Source organism: Anguilla anguilla, chromosome 19 (assembly GCF_013347855.1).
Source record: "Anguilla anguilla isolate fAngAng1 chromosome 19, fAngAng1.pri, whole genome shotgun sequence".
NCBI classification, from domain to species: Eukaryota; Metazoa; Chordata; class Actinopteri; order Anguilliformes; family Anguillidae; genus Anguilla; species Anguilla anguilla.
In genome coordinates this window covers 7,449,058-7,468,532 of record NC_049219.1, presented here as the reverse complement: position 1 = coordinate 7,468,532, position 19,475 = coordinate 7,449,058, and the positions used below count along the sequence as shown (strand labels likewise).

At 45.5% G+C, this 19,475-nt stretch overlaps 2 protein-coding genes across 3 annotated transcripts; both read right to left on the bottom strand.

Annotated features, from left to right (window-relative positions):
• Nucleotides 1-314: 314 nt before the first annotated feature.
• Nucleotides 315-8,484, bottom strand: LOC118218709 (ATP-binding cassette sub-family D member 2-like). Its single transcript, XM_035401330.1, has 10 exons — nt 6,919-8,484; nt 6,569-6,749; nt 5,808-5,929; nt 5,136-5,304; nt 4,837-4,931; nt 4,291-4,436; nt 3,820-3,965; nt 3,642-3,726; nt 3,176-3,301; nt 315-2,547 (listed from the first exon to the last, which is right to left on the bottom strand). Exons 1-10 carry the CDS (start codon nt 7,864-7,866, stop codon nt 2,346-2,348), a joined length of 2,220 nt encoding a protein of 739 aa, XP_035257221.1. The 5' UTR covers nt 7,867-8,484; the 3' UTR covers nt 315-2,345.
• A 1,207-nt stretch (nt 8,485-9,691) lies between these two features.
• Nucleotides 9,692-19,277, bottom strand: LOC118218711 (fibrous sheath-interacting protein 2-like). Of its 2 annotated transcripts, XM_035401332.1 has the most exons (9): nt 13,625-19,277; nt 13,150-13,311; nt 12,771-12,860; nt 12,039-12,178; nt 11,756-11,828; nt 10,800-10,919; nt 10,359-10,598; nt 9,986-10,234; nt 9,692-9,868 (listed from the first exon to the last, which is right to left on the bottom strand). In XM_035401332.1, the coding sequence occupies exons 1-9, from the start codon at nt 13,775-13,777 to the stop codon at nt 9,827-9,829; spliced, it is 1,269 nt and encodes a 422-aa protein (XP_035257223.1). In that variant the 5' UTR covers nt 13,778-19,277; the 3' UTR covers nt 9,692-9,826. The 2 variants fall into 2 exon arrangements, with proteins under 2 accessions (XP_035257223.1, XP_035257224.1); XM_035401333.1 differs by having other exon boundaries at nt 13,150-19,277.
• Nucleotides 19,278-19,475: the final 198 nt, after the last annotated feature.

Below are 19,475 nucleotides of genomic sequence, written 5' to 3'. Positions count from 1 at the left end.
GGATGTCTTTGGAGCAGTACATCTCCAAATAGCTGCCAGGAAACCATGACGTATGTGCACACATTTAGTGAATATACTCAATGAAACAAAGACCACGATAAAAGAGAGAATTAAAAAAAAAAACATTTGGCACCCCCTTGTGGTGTGCTCAGATAATCCAGCCCAGACCCTGTTCAATCAAAATTGTGGACTGGATTCGACGCTTCCCAAAAGTTTACACGCTTTCAGTTTAAAAAGTATGTGTACCTGCGTGTGTATGTGTATGGAGCAGTGGTATGTGAACTACCACCTCCTCACCCAGACCAGCAAAAATGTTTTTTTTACAAGTATCTTTTATTCACAAAAAAATACATGTTACACATTTATGTCCCCGCAAGTTCAGTCCAAGACATCGTTTGAGGTAACATTTTTTTTTTAATGAAGTGGCAGCATTGTTAATCCATTCCCAGGTTCTTACAACGATATTCAACATTAACCACCACAAATAAGGCAAAGAGTCTTTCCCCGTCTCTCTCTTCAGCAGTCCGACGTACCGCGTGACCCCTGACACTGGTACAAGTGTAGCACTAGCGCACTTGACTCACACCTTCAAAGCCCACGGCCTACTACATAAGGGAAGCTAAAGTGAGTGAATAAGCGAACTCTTAATTATTAAAATGCAGCCTAGCGTGTTCAAATAGGGAAATGAAAGTGAAGTTTTCTAGCATGAGCGAACACGGCGTTCCCATTGAAGAGTGTGTAACCTGGCCGTTGAGAATGTAGGGTAACGTAACTCTTGTGGTCCTCCCCGGCCCTTCCCAGGATGCACTGGTGGATCCCTACCCACAGTTCAGGAACCCCAGTCATAGTAGGTGGGCCAAAGGGGGGGGGTATCTGTTCCAGGGCTCCACTGTGGGACCCCTAAGCAAGGCACCAATCCTCTAAAATGTATAACACCAGCAGGGGTTCCCAAACTCGGCACAGGTGACCCCTCGTGTATGCTGGTGTCTATTCCAACCCAAATCGGAAGTTCTGAACTGAAATGAGCTCTTAAATGTTCTCAATTAAATACTTCCAGTGTCTACTGAAGGTCACATTGTCTTACAAATATCTATGGTATCGTATCTATTTCAACTGTATTAGCTTTCTAATTCCCTCTAGAAAACACACTGTTCCAGCACTTCCACGATTGGCTGAGTGGATCAGTATCACAGGAAGTGGAAGGTCGGACAACAGACAAGAACTGTGGTCTGCGCATCTACCCGCTAAATTAAACAGTCACATTAGCAGTTAGCATGTTAGCATGTTGCTAACATGTTGCGACAAGAAAAGCTGACGGAACATTCCCTGTACATGAGGCCTCTGTCTGGAACTCAGTCAGAAGTCAAATCTGCATCAGAGCTCTAGTCTGACTCACAGGATATAGACTGTGTGTATAAGCCTGCCATTGGCCGACTATTTCAGTCGGAATTCTCCTCCCCTTCCGCTACCTGCGTGTTACCGTTTTTGCCATAGACACATATGCGTCTATGGTTCTTGCAATGGCACCGTCGCTGCAACCGCCGCCCAAGACGATTGTGATTGGTTTAAAGAAATGCAAACAAACCAGAGCGTTTTGCATACATGTCTATGGTTTTTCCCCCTATACCGGAATGACAATGGGTTGAGCCAGACCTTTTTTCCATTGCTGGCACAGTGCTGAAACAAAGTGTGGAGATAGAGTTCTGATAGTCTCGCATAGCCAGACCTAACTGCAGTCAACCGTAGTGAGCAGCATCAGACAAGCAACATTCTAAGTGCATCTGTAATTCGGTATTAACAGTCTTTCACTCAAAGGCACAAACCAGACAGAGACAGAACCAGTTCCTCTGTCTCCCATTTTTAAAATCTGTATCATTTTTTGGAACTATTTGTATAAACCTCAAGAGTGGATAAAGACTAAAAATAAGTACACAAAACATAAACTGGAACTTGATATAATAATTATAATATATAAAAATATATTTGACCATTTAAAAGAGCAGACGTTTGTATTCATTCACTCTTATGGGGTAAACGAAACTGCTAAAAACATTTGGCTATTGCACCACTTTTTATGGTCAAATATGTGGTAACTATGCATTGCTGTAATAATTGTGATTATGTCACCATGATATTATGTAATTGCGTAACAAATGGTATCCAGCTGCTGGCAATGGAAAGCTCAGCTCTGAACTAACGAATATGCAGATTATATTAACGTTTTACATTGGATATTAAAAATAGAAGTTGCTCTCCCTCCCTCTCCCTCTCTCTCTCTCTCACTCATTCTCCCTCTTTCCCTCTCTCTCTCTCTCTCTCTCTCTCTCTCTCCCTCCCTCCCTCCCTCACTCTCCCGTCTTCAGAACAGAGTCCTCTCCCAGGATCCCGCACAGCTCGTTCAGCCTCTGTTGCATCTCGGGAATTCCCGCCAGCTGGGTCTCCAGGCGCTGCTTCTCCTCGGTCAGCGAGAGGCGCGTGGCCGTGTCCAGCGGCTCGAACCGCCAGCCCCCCTCGCCGTCGAACTGCAGGACGTGCGTGTGGTGTTTCCTGCAGGCCAGAGAGAGAGAGAGAGAGAGAGAGAGACAGAGAGCCAGAGAGAGAGAGACAGAGAGAGAGAGAGAGAGAGAGAGAGAGCGAGAGAGAGAGCGAGAGACAGAGAGCGAGAGAGAGAGAGACAGAGAGAGAGAGAGAGACAGAGATAGAGAGACAGAGAGTGTTAGCGTTAGCCTCACAGGTTCTGATAGAGAAGCTTCAGCATTGGCCGTGCTACATCACCTGTGCAGACAGGGGGCGCCCCGGAGTAATTTCAGAGTGTTGACAGAATGACAGGGATCACTCAAGTACAGGGCTTGCCAAACCTGTTCCTGGAGATCTACATCCTGTATGTTTTGACACACCTGATTCTAATTAGCAGCTCAAGGAGAGGTGCGCTTTGTTGGGGTTGGAGTGCTTTGGTTGGTAAGTGCAGACATTCAGACCTACTCAGACTCATTCAGGCCTCCTTACCGGCTGAGAATAAAAGTCTTGCCAATCAATTTATGTGCGTTTTGATGAGCTGAGGTCACACTAGGAGCTTAGGGCACAACATCCATTTTGGGACTTTTATTTTCAGAAGATGGTGATCATTATAAAAGGGCTCAAGGTGCCATAGAGAGAATCTGCACTCGAGGCTCACCAGAGAGATGGCCGATGGGTGATGGACAGCAGGGAAATCCCAGCATCCTTTGCAGCCTGGAAGATCTTCCCCTCCACGTCGATGCTGACGGCACTCGTGCACTCATCCAGGAGGGCGTACTTTGGCCTGAAGGGAGAGAAGGTTTTAGCAGGAAATTCACCTGCTGGAGCGGGCAAAGGGGACGGACAGTCAGACAGACAGACAGACAGACAAATGGACAGGTGATTTTATTGGGTACAGCACAGGTGAAACAGACAGACAAATGCGTTTTTCTCTGGTATAATCCAGGCGTGACAGACAGAGACAAACACACAGGCAGGCAGACAGACAGACAAATGAGTTTTTCTCTGGCATAATGTGACAGACAGTCAGACAGACAGGCAAGCAGACGGTGAGATTTCCCCTGGTATAACGTGACAGACAGACAGACAGACAGAGACAGACAGACGGTGTGGTTCTCTCGTACTTCTGATAAAACATCCGGGCCATTCCCATCCTCTGCTTCTCTCCTCCAGACAGAACGTCCTTCCAGTCCGTCTCCGCGTCCCAACCTGCAGACAAGCCACACAGCGCTACTGACAACAACCGCCTCAACCTGCCACCCCTCACAACCGCAGCAGACACAACCACCCAGCCAGACGTACCGCCTTCGCGCGTGACGATGTGGTTGAGGTTGACCAGGTCCAGGATGGCGTCCAGATCGCGGTCGTCGTAGCCCCTCTGGCGCATGTCCTCCACGCTGTCCGGGTAGATCACCTGGTCCCGCAGCGTGCCCACCGACATGTAGGGCCTGGGGAGGGTGAGCCACACGGACAAAACTCCATTTCCCACAATGCATCATTAATGCATAGTCAGGAACGACTTTTGGGAGCTTCCTGTTATGCGTGTTATGTCCACAAGGGAGAGCAAGACGGCCAGGACAAAAGCAAAAGAAAGTATATAAATTTCTGTCAATGCTAAGTTTGGCAAAAATTGACTATACCACTGATCGCTGCGTGTGTGCGTGTGTGGGTGCATGCGCTGTGTGCATGCGTGTGTTTGTGTGTGTGGATGTGGTGTCTGTGTGTGTATATGCACTGTGTGTGTCTGTGTGTGTGTGTGTGTAGTGCCGGTACCTCTGTGGAATATAGAACATGCAGTGTGGAGGGGGCTTGTACAGCAGGCCGCTGTACACAGGCCACAGCCCACTCAGCACCCGGAACAGAGAGCTCTTCCCACAGCCATTGGGCCCTGTGATCAGCAGGTGCATCCCCTCCTCCACCTGTACACAATTACACACAGATACACACAATTACACACAGATACGCCCACATACCCACACACATACAGTTATACACACAGTTATGTACACACACACACAGTCACACACCGTTACACACACTTACACGCAGTCACACACGCACACACACATATACTAACAGTCAAAACTGATTTTTCCCCGATTAACAAACAGCTAGGTTGGCGAGAGTTAATTTTTTCCCCCTGTCCTTGATAACCACTGTGATAAGACACGGGGTGACCTGGACTTTATAAAGGGCTGTCTGGTCCAGTGAGATAGCACTGTGGACAGAGAGGGCTCAGTGACACAAATACACCGCTGGCATTAAAAAAAATGTTTTTTTTAAAAGAAAGCGTCAGGCTCGCTGGATGACGTCCCTCACCTTAAAGTCCAAGCTGGACACGATCACGTCCCCAGTAGGGGTGATTATGGGGACGCTTACACACACGATGCCTCTCTCCACGTCGACAACCTTCCCTGCGGGAACAAACGCCACACACACACACTGCTGTAAGTTAGGGATCCCGGACCCCAGACCGAGGGCCTCGGCGTCCGCAGGTTTGAGCGCTGACGCGGACTGCTTTCCCCAGGCCTGCGGATACCGCGGCCCTCCAGGACCAGAGCCAAACCTGCAACCCCCCCTTTTATTTATTTTGTATAGTTTTTTTTGAGATAGGCCACCTTTGATCTCCAGAGGGCCCTCCACGTGCCCCGGCGGCCTGGCCACGGCCTCCTCCAGCCCCGCGGGATTCTGGGAATGCATGGAGCGCTTGTACACCCCTCTCCGCACCTCGCTGAACACCAGGAGCATGCTGTGCACGCGGGCCGTGTACCCAGCCAGCTCGGTGACCTGTCACAGGGACCCAGGGGTGGGTCAGACAGCCAAACACCCGCCCACGTGACCATGACATGACATAGCACTGCATGATGGGTAATGCAACCATAAAGGACACTTCCAACGCCACATATTCATATACAACTAATGATTCAATTAATCTGAAATAATTATAAAAGGCAGTTGGCATGGCTGTGTGACCGGTTTAATTAAAGCAGTGCACGCCTGTTGGTGCATTGTCTGCATACTTTTGCAGTGCGTCTGCATACGGAAGCAGAATAACATCACATGTTACAGTAACAGAAAACAATACAATTCATTGTATAAAAGGAATCACGAGAACCTACTTGTATGGACTTGACCTCGGTGTCTCAAACTAAGCGAACCAATACATGTGACGTCACCTTTAAGTGAGAGGGCTAATAGGTCTACTTGTGGCATCATCTCCAAAATAAGGGATTAACTCGTATGACATCACCTATAAGTGAGAGGGCTAACACGTGCGGCTGATATGACACCTCTTTGTAGGAGGACATGATCCTCTCGATGGCGTCGGCTCCGGAGGCCAGCAGGTTACGCGCCGTTGTAAAAGCCTCCGTCCTCACGCTCACTCGTACCTGCGTTTGGCCATCAGCAAGCTCTGCAAAAACAGGAGAGATCGAGTCTCAGGCAAACCTAGACCTTCGCCGAAATACCGCTGCTTGCGGGGTTGCCATACTTAGAGACTGAGGAGGACACCAGATCTTATCGCGTGGTTTTCCAGCTTTTCAGTTTTCAGCATCGTTGAAAATTCACTGGAATCCCCAAGAGGATGTTACATTCTACTTCAGACGAGTTCGTTCATGCCAGGGTATAGCCTACTTATCAAGCACAGGCCTACTGAATCAAAATTCATTTCTTGAACACAGCAACGAACAAAATGCGCAAATTGTTACCCTCAATAACTTCCTCTTTATCTGAAGGTTGTGATATTAGCTCGTGGCTGAAAGTGAGAAAGGAGCATTCAGTTTTTAACTTCCTCCAAGATAACTGCTATTTTTTGTCCGGAAATAAGACATATTAACAGACTGAGAAAATGCAATTAGCTGCGATAACAAATTGGAGGTGGATTGGAAGTGAGGTAAACTCATGAAACTTTTGCCATCCAGTTAGTGACACCTCAATACCTAATATTTTTCATACTGTATTGTTTAAAAAAACACAGATGCATTGCCATAGGGGCAGCTTCAGTTCAATGCTCACTACATCATAATAATAAAATCTCCAGATGCCACCGTACCATTGTCAGCAAAGCCGGCCCCGGTAATGATTGGCACCGCAACCATGACGAGTCCGCACGCGCTCCACATATATTTCATGAGGAACTGTTCCAGCATTATGTACCACAGGCGCTTGGAGAGTATGAGGTTTGTCTGTTGCGCGAGCGCCTTGTAGCACTTCTGCAGCTGCCGCATCTCCACCTGGAGATGAAGGCATCCGATAAGACCGCGTTAGAGCTGACATAAACCCACATCATTGTCAGACAGAACACTTCAACATTTTGAAGACTTGCGTTATTACATTACATGCTACTAGACTAGTATTGTGGACACATTTAGCCACTGGGCTAGATTATTCCGTCTCTCTTACCGTGTGTCCCCTGTAAAACGCAATCTCCTCTGCGTTCGCAATGATTCGGGAATGCACGTAACGGAGATAGCCTTTCCTGTGAGCTTCCTCTGCCACCAGTTTTCCAAATTTCGGGGAGGAAGCGCGCAGGACCTTGGCGGTGATGAGCACCGCCAGTCCCGCCATCAGTGTGGGTCCAACGGCGTCGGCTCCCCGTGACCTCGCTGTCTGTATCAGTGTATAAGTAGTCAGAATAACGTCCAGAATGGGTTTGGTGAGGTTCGAGTACAAATGCGCCACTGACTGCGAAAACATCATGATGTCCTCGGTGAGGGACTGGTCCGGGTTCGTCAGCCTACCGTCCATATTGCTGACCTTATAGTAGGTCTGGTCAGCAAAATAGGTTCCGTATGCGTGGTCCACCAGGCGTGTACGAAAGGCTAAGGCGAGCTTGCACTCCAGGTAACGGATTACGCTGTTAACGAAAGTGGCCGGGATGGCTATCAAGAGCCACTTCATTAGTTTCACGACGAAGCTCCGGGGTTGCTTCTCCACGATGGTTTTGACTATTTGACCGTCCAACCCAGCTACATAAATAGACAGGAACGTCCGTGACATCAAAGCAATCGAGTGCATGCATAGCAATCCCAGCTCCTTCGTTATTAACCTTGGAAAGAGTATTTTTAGGAGTCCCAGTATCTGCTTGAAAAATTCTGCATTTACTGCAGGTGACGTCTTCCTGTGGGGGACCTCGCCGGCTGCCTCCGATGCCAAAATTAATCCGGCTTCCTCGTCAGTTTTTGGAGCCGAGTTCCTATTAGGATCTCCCCGTTTGTTTTTGGCATGTTTGCAGATTATGGGGTACAGTGTTTTTACCCCATACGCAGCGGCCACAAGAAGCGCTGCCCGTCTCACCGCAGCGGACCGATTCCACTTCACTTCACGCGCTGCGTTTAACATACTCGACATTTTTTCCAACACGAAGTTAGCTAGTCGTAGCTTGCCTCCTGATTTTAAGTATTCTGCCCATCACGAAGGTAGAAGAACAATGACAGTCGTAGCTATGAGCTCTACGTAAAATGAAGTGTGAAGGTTACAGCAGACTACACTTCTAGTTCAGTAATAATATCGTGCAGGGAACTCCCCCGGAAGGAGCTAGCGGATTGCGTGAGAGGCAATGCATGCACAGCGCGAGGTTACAATATGTCACATCCTCAATACGGCGGTACACTGTCGGTACTTTCTTGTCCCCCCCCCAGCATAGTTCAGCGCCTGTACTCCGTAAACAAGGGCAATATTATTAGATACAACAGCAATTCACAAATAAACTACAAGTCGTTCGTTTATAAATCTCTACCCACAGGCTATTATGAAACCCTACAGCCTCAGCTACCAAGCTACAGTAAACGCCCGTTTCCTCATATCAAATGGAAATGATTTGATCTGCTTAAATGAAAACGTGCTGATGCAGAATACTTTACCAATCATTTGTCACAACCCGAGCCTAAAAGGCACACGAAAGCAAGCCTGGAACAACAGTGGCAAGACAGATGATCCTTCGACTTATCCGAAAAAATTTTGGGAGGAGCCGGACTCAGCAGGCAGAGCCCAGCATGGGGAAGTCAAATCAGACCTCTGAAGCCTCAGGTCATTTTTTCTCTCCTTTTTGTCCTGCCCCCCTCAAGCCCCGCCCAGAACAAGTTGGCAACTGCCCCCATCGAATCAGTCGCTGGCATCTTCGGAAGCAGGCAGAAATCTCACCTCTTAGATCTTAAGAGTGCTTCCTGGATCCAGCAACCCAGACTCAACTCTACTCTCTGAGAACTATCAAAGATTCAGATTAGACCTTCACAATACTTCTCTACAACCAGCGTCCTTTGTTCAATGTTATTGCTCATTCGTCGTGGACTTGTATGAACATCTCTCTTTCAATACGGTACTTTAAATATGAGACAGCGACAGCAAGCGGAGGTAAATACACAATGACGGAGAATAAGGTGCAATATGTATGTATGTACTGTGGGTACGTGCATGTGAGTAAAGTGCACTGGTATGTGTTTAAATATGTGAGTGGCAAATACTAGGGTGAGAACCAGAAGAGTAGTGAAAGAGAAATTAAACAGACCACAGAAGTGTGTGTGAATATGTGCATGTGCGCATGTGTATGTCTGTGTGCGTCTGTGCATGCGTGTGAATGTGTGCGTGTGCGTGTCGGTATATGTGTGTGTGTGTGTGTTGTGTGTGTGGGTGTATGTGTGTGTGTGTGCACATGTGAAATCCGTATTTACTAAAGCTTTGACTGCATTACGGTCACTGTTTATGAATGTTCTTGTGTTCCTCTGACTTTATTGTATTTATTATTTTTTGAGAGTGTCTGTTTTATTATTAAATGAATTAATTCAATTTTGACATTTAGGACTTGCATGCTGCATCCAGTCACACAATCCAGGCACACCCCGCAAACAAAGTCTGCACAAGAAGAACGAAATTACCCCCGGAACAGATGGACAAGTGTTTTTTTTTTTTTTAAACTAGAAGCGTTGAAATTTGCTTACGAATCTGACAGAGAAACACTTTTATTAACATTAACAATCTTGAGACAAGCACTGGATTTTGTGATTCTTTCCGAGTAACTCCTGGGTTGTGTTTAGGCTGCGCGGCAAGCTATCTCCTCCAATTGGGCCTCACCTCCTCGTCTGCCGTCCAATCGCGGTGCTTTTCGCTTCTACGTTCTCAGACCCCTCCTCAACCCCCCCAATTTAAACGCAAATGTCTTTGCGTTGGCTACCCCAGACCCAGAGACTTCTTACGAATTTTGGCAGAGGGCATCCGTAACCCAATGTAATCTCCCAACTACCCTATTAATTTGACCCGGCAGATCCCTAGAGTTGTCTTGCTCAGACTCCTTTCGGCTATAGAAGAGCGCCTCCTACTGGTCGCTGCATTTCGACGACTCCAGCGAAGGCAGTTTCTGAAAAAGGGACACGGGCGCACGATTAGATCCGCACCGCTAAGCGCCGGTGTTGGGGCGCGGGTCTCGTCAGGCCCGTGGATCGGGGCAGACAGGAGAACCCGGGTCGGTTCTGACCTGAAAGGCGTCGGAGGCCCGGACCGCGTACACCCTCCCGGCGCCGGATCTGAGGGCCGGGCGGCCCAGCCGCGGCCTCAGCGGGAGCAGGCCCTGGGGGTCCGAGCCCGGCGACGGCTCGCCGAGCTCCTCGTCCGGGAGGTCGGCTTTGCGCCCGGCGACCGCCGCGCTCTCCCGAGAGGCCTTCGCCTTCCTTTCCGGAAGCGTCCGCCGGTCGTTCGCGCCCGTCCGCTGGATCGTGGGCAGTTTCTGGGGGAAGGGGACGCAGGCGGGCGCGCCCGGTTAGCTCTCCGGCTAGCGACAGCCGCCGCAACGGCACGCGTTAAAAACTCACAAAAACGGGGGGGGGCGGGATTTCGGGGTTCCCCCAGACCTGAAAGACCTCGGAGGCGGTGACGCCGTACACCCTGGCGGCTCCCGATCGCGGGGCGGCGCCTCTCGCCCGCGGCCGGCTCGGCAGCAGGCACTGGGGCTCCCCGGACGGCAGCTCCCAAAAACTCCCCTCCCGGCCTTCGGCTTTGTGCCTCCTGAGCTCCGCCTCTTTGGACATTTGAATCTTTTCCTGCAGCTTCCTCTGATTGGTGGAGCACTTGCGACTGACCAGAGCTTGTTTCTGGAAGGGGGACGAAAGAGTTTAACATTTACGTCAGTTATTACATTCACTCACACAGCTAAAACGACAGACTTATTATGTATCAATTCATTCGGTCGGTGCCAAAAGACTAAAGAATTCGTTTGAATAATTATCTTAGAGTGGCGACTCCTTTGCGCAGAGAGTTCTGGCTCGCGTTGCGGCCGGTGGGAGTTGCCATACCCTTCGGTCTTTCTGTTCCCGGACCTCCCTCATGTAGATCTCGCGGTTCTGCTCGTGCCTGTACTGCTTCTCGTGCAGCGCGAGCCGCGAGCGGTCCTCGGCCGTCCAGCTCAGCAGGTCCTGGAAGAGAGCGGCGCGCGCGACCCGCCGTTAGCCCCGAAACGCGGCAAGAGGGGTTTCCGAAAACCGGGAACCTCATTCGCCTGCACGCACATTACATTACATTACCTTACAGGCATTTACAGTAGCAGACGCTCTTATCCAGAGTGACTCACACAACTTTTTGCATAGCATTTACATATATATGTATATATCCAACTGTATAATTGTATACAAAGCAATGTGGGTTGGGCACCTTGCTGAAGGGCGCAACGGCGGTGTCCTAGGGGGGAATTGAGCCTGTGACCTTTTGGGTTACAAGGCCTACTCCTTACCTATTATACTCCACTGCCAACCTGCCACCACCAACATCTTTCAGGACCACAGTTATCTCACACTTGCACATAATGCCACCCCCCCCCCTCCCCTCCCCCCTTTCCATAGTTGATTCAGTGATTTAATGTGAAGGACTTTGAACTTTAGTAACGGGGGGACCTTTGGCACAACTTTATTGCTGAGGTGAAGGGAAAAACAGAATCAGTAACCAAGGTAAAAATAAAAAAAAATTCCAGCTGCAGTGTGTTAAATGAGGAAACAATGAATGAATGAATGACTTCATTCTGAGACAAACAAAAACAATAAATTCAGTGTTATGGGTTTCCCAGAGGACCTCTTGTTGGTAATTTTTTTTGTCTTTTGAACTTACCTACATAAGCTTTTTGTAATAAAAAAATGTAACCCTCTGATGTAGGCATAATGTCGAAACACGTCTGGTTTATAGGTCCAATAAAACCTGCGTCGCTTTCTTCTTAATGCCAAGTGCGGCTGCAAGTCTTCTCAATGACCGGGCTCCTTACCAGCTCTGTGTATAGAGCCTCCTCGAGTCGTCGGTTCTCGTCCTCCACCTCCGTTTGTCCCTTCTGTTTTCTCCTTTGCATAAAAGAAGAAAAGGTTTGACGGCGATACGTGTATTGCCACATTCCATTTTAGAACAATCTCACGTGCCGGGGAAGGCAAAACCAGTGTCGAGAGAGGGGGAGGGGGAGCGGGATATTAAGGGTAATATTTCATACGTCACTGTGGTGGCACGTTATAGCAAAATGGCGGCAAATGCACTTTTCCCCCCGGTTTCCCCCTTACTTGGCTGCCTCGGTTTGGAGGAGCTTCCTCATGTTCTCGGAGTCTTCCTCCAGGATCGACTCCATCACTTCCTCCAGCCTCACGTCCCTGGGAACGCGACCTTTCTTCTGGAGTCTCATCACCTTCTCCATCTTCGCCGACTGTAACCGAGGCACCCAACGTGAGATACTCAAGACCTGAAGTGCACTTATGTGAGGAGTAAACTTCCCACGGTGGCCAGGACAACATAACTACTGGTCCCTCTTCTGATGTAGACTAAAGACCCACCTTACTCTACCTGACACTTGTTCAGGTCAATTCAGGTCATGGTATTTTGTGGTTTTGTGGATTTTCATGCATGGGTGTTTATGCATGTTATCTATTATGTATTCAGTATTTGTATTCTGGTCCTTGGCTAGCACTGTTAGCCCGCACCTGTGCTGCATGGGGATGTTGCATAATCACTCGCTGGTCTGGGAACGTTGTTGGCCAGCCCAGGCCCTGGCACTGTCAATACTAAACTTCTTGATGCAGACACGTGCACCGATAAGAAACCAATATAATATGCTGAAGCACATGCCTCGTGCCTTGAGACAGAAACAGTGCTCTTGTGGGTGATGCAATTTTTCCCCGCCAACTAATGCAAGGTGTCCTTTTTTTAAAATATTTTGAGCGCATGTGCCCCAAAAATGAACGGGCTCATGTTCTCCCGCGCGACCAGAGGCTCCGGATGAGAGCACTGGATGGGCTCACCTGTGTCTGATCATACGTTTTGTTTGCTACCATCTTGAGCCTTCTCAGGTACTCCTCATACGTGTTGTAGTCCTTCAAAGAGCATATCACCTGTGAGCAAACGTATAAGAATTGCGATTATTGGGGCACGTGACACAGAACGCACATTAGAAGTGGACTTGCGATTACTAGACTCCGTTAGCCTTTTTTTGGAACTTTTTTGGAACCTTGCATTTTCAGAACTGCGAGTTACCTGGGATAAACACAAAAACGGGTTACACGTGAATATCATATCATAGGTCAGTGTTGGCTACATACGGAGAAAATAAATATTATCACACATATTTTGTGTAGCCCATATCGTATTTATAAACCCACATATCCCTCGTGACCGAATCACCTCATTGTCATCGGTGACGAAGTTTCCTTCCTTTAGCATGTTGCGCCTGTCCTGCCGGTGGTAGTAGTGGCGCAGGTGAGGATCGTGCAGGTTGTTGTAAATGGGATCCGGAATGCGCATGCACGGTCCAGTGCGTAGGAATTCTGTGGTCGGCCTGTACAACTGAGGAAATGCAAACCATATCGCTCCAGTTCTGAAAATTGTCGGTTTCTGTTAGGCTGTTAACGTGGAAGTAGGCTCTTACCGTGGTAATTTTGTTAAATCAATTAGCCTAAACACATGAAATAACAAAGCGTGCTAAAATGCTCATATAAAGTAATGAAGCTGCACAATGTCAAGCTAATCAAAACTTTTGACATTTGTAAACTGCATTGTTTATTTTCGGAATTTAATACCAACTGATGTGAAATGGTTGTGGCCACGATGTACGATTACACGGCGCCCCTGCTCATAATAGCAAACTTATTTTACTCACACCATCCCCGAGCTGTCCCCGAGTTAGGGTCAGCCGGGCCCCGGTCGGCACAGGAAGTTTATCAGTGGAAATTCGTCTCCTCGTTAGTTGAAAAGGCGCGGAAGTACCATCTTGTAGCACTATGGTATTAATCTTAGGGAGTTGCATTTCCATTCCGCATCCCAGACAGCCGACACGGACTGCAATGACAACCTTTGGCGGAAGATTTTAAATATCCGCGTCGCCTTGACTGATAGAATGAGATTGTTTACGTCACTGTAGTCAGAGCATTCGTTCTGGTTCAGATTATGACTCATTAACGTCACACTACTAAGCCATTATGCGGTCAGTGTTCTAGTCACACACTCATTTATATCTTGGATAATAGCTACGTGTAGGAAATATACGTCTTTAAAAATAGAAGTATTTTCTTGTCTACCAGAGCATAGTTTCATAGACGTAGGCCAACCCGTACATTGAGATTCATAATTTATAGATTATTTAAATCCTGTGAAAGCTATAACCTATGTGATGGGTAATGCATTATGTTACAGCTGCTGTGGCAAGCTTAAGTTGTGTTCTTTAGATCCACCAGTTGATTAACGAAGCTGATACGTAGAGGTTCGGTTACTGATGTGAAATGTAGGCCGTCATTATATTGATGAGCCAAATTCAAAACGCCAGGGAAAAGCTTTCACTACAGTAGGCCTCCATACCATACTCTATTAATCACTGGTCTCATATACATTAATAACGGAGCGAATAAGAACTTAAATAGTATAGATGTAGCCCATATAGTGTAATACGTTTGCAAAAAAAGACGTCTTCAACGAATATTTAACTACACATTCTTATTATGAATCGAGTCCATTTTCTACATCGTACCATTTTATATTACGTAATTTTGCTTATCAGCCACCAGAGGGCGCCTTAGATGGATAGTGAAAAGATGGACAGAATAAAAGACTTGCAGACTTAACACATGCCAATGTAGGCTATACTATGCTCACATCTATATATATTTCAGTACTATAATACACATTACATACATCATCGCTAATAATAGTGAAGGCAAATTAAACGAAGCACACGACACACGAGGAAAACAACCCCGATACGTTGCCAAGACCAACGAAATAAATTCACCACAGCCGCCACAAGAGGGCGACAATTTCCTAAAAATGACAAAAATAAGATTATGGTTTTCACAACACGTTGCTTTCCTGTTAGCTCCTATATGAAACACCTCCAACTGAGTATCTACTGGCATTTACTCCGTAGATTAATTGTCTCTGGTTTGTCCAGTCCAATAAACCAGTAATTTGCGATGGAATTAGACCCTTACGGTTGCTAAACGCCGAACGACCACTTCATTCTCCATTTCAGTCTGATATTTATAAAAGTAGGTATTTATGCACATCGGGCCTGTCCGGCTATAAAACACAATTTGGCACGTGTAGTTTAACCGCTAAAGATGAGCCTATATGAATAAAATCGCCCGAAAAATAACACCTTCAATATTAGTACACTTAGGCCTACTACATTTTAAACAAATACATATCGGTATTTCAGCACTTTAAAAGGTTTGACTTCTAAACACACCAGTACATCGCCTTTAGACCGAGACATTTAAATCGTCGCAGGGCGGAGCGTCTGGAAACATTGACTACATGAAGCAATTAGAAAATTCCAGTAAAACACGGACTAAACGGGTTATACTTATACACAACAACCAAACACAATTTTATTTTAAAATAACCTTTATTAATATTTTAGTGTCGAAACTGTGATTTTAACAGAAATGCAAAGCCAATACAGAGTGGTGGAGCCACACTGCGATCTGGTATTACTCAAATGGACAAAAAACGGACAAAAGACGCGCCAAATATGATTAATTAATGACACAGACTATCTAGACTATACAGTGGCGAGACGGGATTCAGAGTCCCATATACTTACGGGAGTAAAGACGGCTAATGCTTCTACAGAACAGACTAGCTTAGTGCTACAGTACATCCACCTTAGAATTTTAAGCAGCCCGGTAAAACTTGCAGGCACAGTGTGCACACAAGTTTTTGTATAAAACTAGACATCCCTGGGTAAGATCAAGCCCAAGTCTATTATTGCCTGGAGATTGTGCAACTGTATCATGGAGAAGAGCTTTAACTAAGGGGAAAATGCATATCACAAAGTTTCAGATAATTTTTTTTTTTTTTAGGAGACAATCTCACAACTCTTTGCTTTCCATCTTACATCACAGAATACAGCCTAAACAAGACCTTGTGGAAGTACAGTTTGCCAGAGTTCCGTTGAACCACACGTTACCTGAGAAGAAACGAGCAGATCTGGGATGTCCACACGAGGCCTGGAAAACAGGCTCGTATCCATGGAGATCCGTAGCCGGAGGGCCCAGAACTTACCTGACGGCGGAGCTGGGCCGTTTGGGTGGGCTGCTGAAAGCAAGGACGACGCCAGGAGGATAACAAGCTTCATGTTGGCGTGCTGCACTTGCAGACCTACCCAGCTTCTTTCAGCTGAAAAACACCCTTACAATCGCTCAGAGCTGGGCTGCCAAATCCTGCTCCTGGAGATCCACCATTTCAACCCTGATTTGGAACACCTGTTCCTAATTAGCAGTTCAATGAGATCTTCAGCTGTTGAATGAGGTGTGGGCTTTGTTAGGGCTGGACTGAAAACCTAACAGGACTGTAGATCTCCAGAAGCACGGCAGGCATCTCAATAAAACCGAAGTCTAATAATCTCATTTGCTGTATTTGTTTAGGAGTTCTTGGAAAAACTAACCCAAAACAGTTAAGTTTTGAGACAGAGACATTTCGAAATGCTAGGAATATCACATAAAACTGAATTGTGCCTTCAGGTTTGGCTTCAGAGTGGGGAAACTGAACAGGAATTATGGGTAAAGAAAACTAATCCAGTGTTCCAAACTTCAGTCTCCCCAACGATTCAAATTTGAACACAAATTTTGCACAAAATGTTCAAGGAAAGAAACTTCAGCTCAACTTTGTACAGAAGTGAGGGCATTATGCAACATCAAATCCACTGCCAGACCAGGGCATTCATAAAGCTTCTCAAGAGCAGAAGAGCTGATCTAGGATCAGATTTCCCCTGTCTATATCCTAACCTTATTATATTATGAGCTAATTGGCAAAACTGATTCTAGATCGGTACTCTAGCTCTGAGATGCTTTCTGTGGTCCCATGTGTCCCTTCCACACTGAAACAGAAGTGGAAGGCCACTTTGAAAACTTCAAAGTACCCTGGATTACCAGAAAGAACACATGTATACAGTCAACAGGAACATTAAAACATGTGCTTCAATGAATATTTTCACTATAATAAAACTACACAAGGGCCTAATCATCCACAGATGTCAAATACACAGGTGAGTAAATGCCTGGATAAACCACTTCAGGCCAAATTAAAACAGAAATGTCAACAAGAACCCTTTCGAACAGCAAATGGGTCTGGAAACAGGCACTGAGGGGCAGCAGGGAAATACTTTCAGAAAAAATTTCTTTGTTCCCAAGTAGCAAAATCTAGTTTATTTAGGATAAAACAGGACAGTGCATCTTTAAAAAAAAAAAAAAAAAACCATGCCCATCCCGTTCTCCTGTACGTTACAATGGAAGAAGCCCACGAGCCCTATCAAACTTTGTTCAAAAGCAAAACTGGACAAACTTATTTAAAAAAAAAAAAAAAAAATTAGCCACAATAAAACCCTTTAGGAAATATCTAAACAAGCAATTGTTCTTTGACTTTTCGTATTTACAAGCTAAAGAGGACAAAAGTAGAGAAGCTGAGTTTGGCTTTTTTTTTTTAAACCATTATGTACAGGATTGAGGTCTAGAAGGGCATTTGGTTGAATTAATCCAGTGATCTTGCTAATTAATGCCATTTACAAATTTAACTAAAGGCAGAATGTTGGGAAACGTTTTTCTCCAAATTAAAAAAAAAAAGTAAATAACTAAAACTGAGAGACATCAGGAGAAATATCCAATTCTGTGACCTACAAATAAGGGTTTGAGTGGGCAGATTTCTTATTGTAGCGCACCCTACTGGTAGCAAAAGGACACAACTTGTGCCTTTTAAAAGCGACAGCTGTAAAGTGTGTGTCATTGGGCGCAGTGAACAAATCCTGAACAGACACCGGGTGTGACGTCACAAGAGTCTCGAATGCAGACACTGGATTGGCTGCAGGAGGCTTGGAGCTCTACCCACACACACTGCCTTTAAACCCACTATTAAGAAAATGCTCTCTTAACTGCATCTAGTTTTACAGTTCTTATGCTTTGGCTTCTGATCACTTCACACCCCCAAAATTACACTTTCAATGACTGAATACCCCTTAATTTCTCACCTGAGTCACCACTTACTTGTGAAATTGAAATTTGAATAAAAAACAATGGTAAAAATATGGAACGGACATACAACATTGACAAATGGAAGGCATTAAGTTAATACAAAACCAATTTTTGGTATTCACCTTGTAGTTGCCATGATTATACTATGGGGGAAATCCATAGGTGTTTTAAAAAAAAAAAAAAATTCAGTTAAAGAACTAAGTTAGCCAGTATCTAATATCTGAAAATAACAACATGGATTCAAAACATTGTTGAGCAGATTAAATGAAGTGGGAAAGACCATTCAAGAACTTCCTCAATGTACTAAGAATTATCATCTCTTCAATTCACTTCAATAGAAAATTCAAATAATCGACGAAATGTTTCAAAAATACCAAAATTTTACGTTCGGTAAATGCTCGATTGCATTAACACTGAAAATCTTTTTTAAAAAAACGGAAACTTCTTAAGACCGTAGCATGTTGTCGTAATAAGGCATCTTATATAAAAACGAGTCACATGTTCTCTTGCATACCGCAAATTACTTTTGCGGAATGGTATGGTCTGTGTCCAAGTACCATAGCTACCCCCCAAATCTGCACATCCCTAAAAAAACCCCACCACATATAAAGTAGTCAGCAGTCATAAGTCAACCCCCAAAAAAACACATTAAAACAGAACGTTATCACATCAATGTTCACAGCAAATATATACATTTGGGTGTTCAAATGATCGACGCGCCAGACTTTCCGGCAAATTCACAGTGTTTTTGCACAGAGGCACACCAGCACACCTCTTGCCACAGGACAAACAGAAAAAAAGGTAAGGTTTGTAAGATTTGCGAAACAAGAGTTACAACAAATCGCTATAAATGCATGTATTTCCAGAACCAAACTGGTTTCTTTTTTTTTTTTTTTTTTCTCTTCCATTTTTGAGTCACTGCTGCGAAAAGGTGCACAGCAGTGCACAGGCGCCCTGCACACAGACCATAAAAAGCCCTCTCTCCCTCAAGTCGGCACTGGCCAAGCTGCCACAGAACGTTCTAGAATCCACTATGAAAAAGAACCTGAGGGACACAGACATTTTAACATAAATGAATGGGACTGAGGAGTTGGAGGAATGCATGGGAGGGGGGAGGGGAAGTCTACAACATATGAACAAGCAGCCCCAGTAAACAGTTTATTACAACACTAAATCTATATTTAATAAGTCAAGGGTTTACAGACAATATCCCAAGAAGGGAGAAAACAAACAAACAAACAAAAAAAAAAAAAACCACTGCAACAGTTAGGAAGAGAGAGTAAAGAAAACAAAAAAAAAAAAAACTATAAAAAAACTATAAAAACACAATTTCTAACGACAATTTATACATTATGAGCTGTCAAAAATGTCTGTACGTCTTTGTGCACAAAAGGCTATTTCTTTTATTTTGCCAAGCAGTCACCTTTATTCACACAGGTTGTTTTTTTTTTTGTATCAAATAAAACATGTGAGCAACATAAAAAAAAAGAA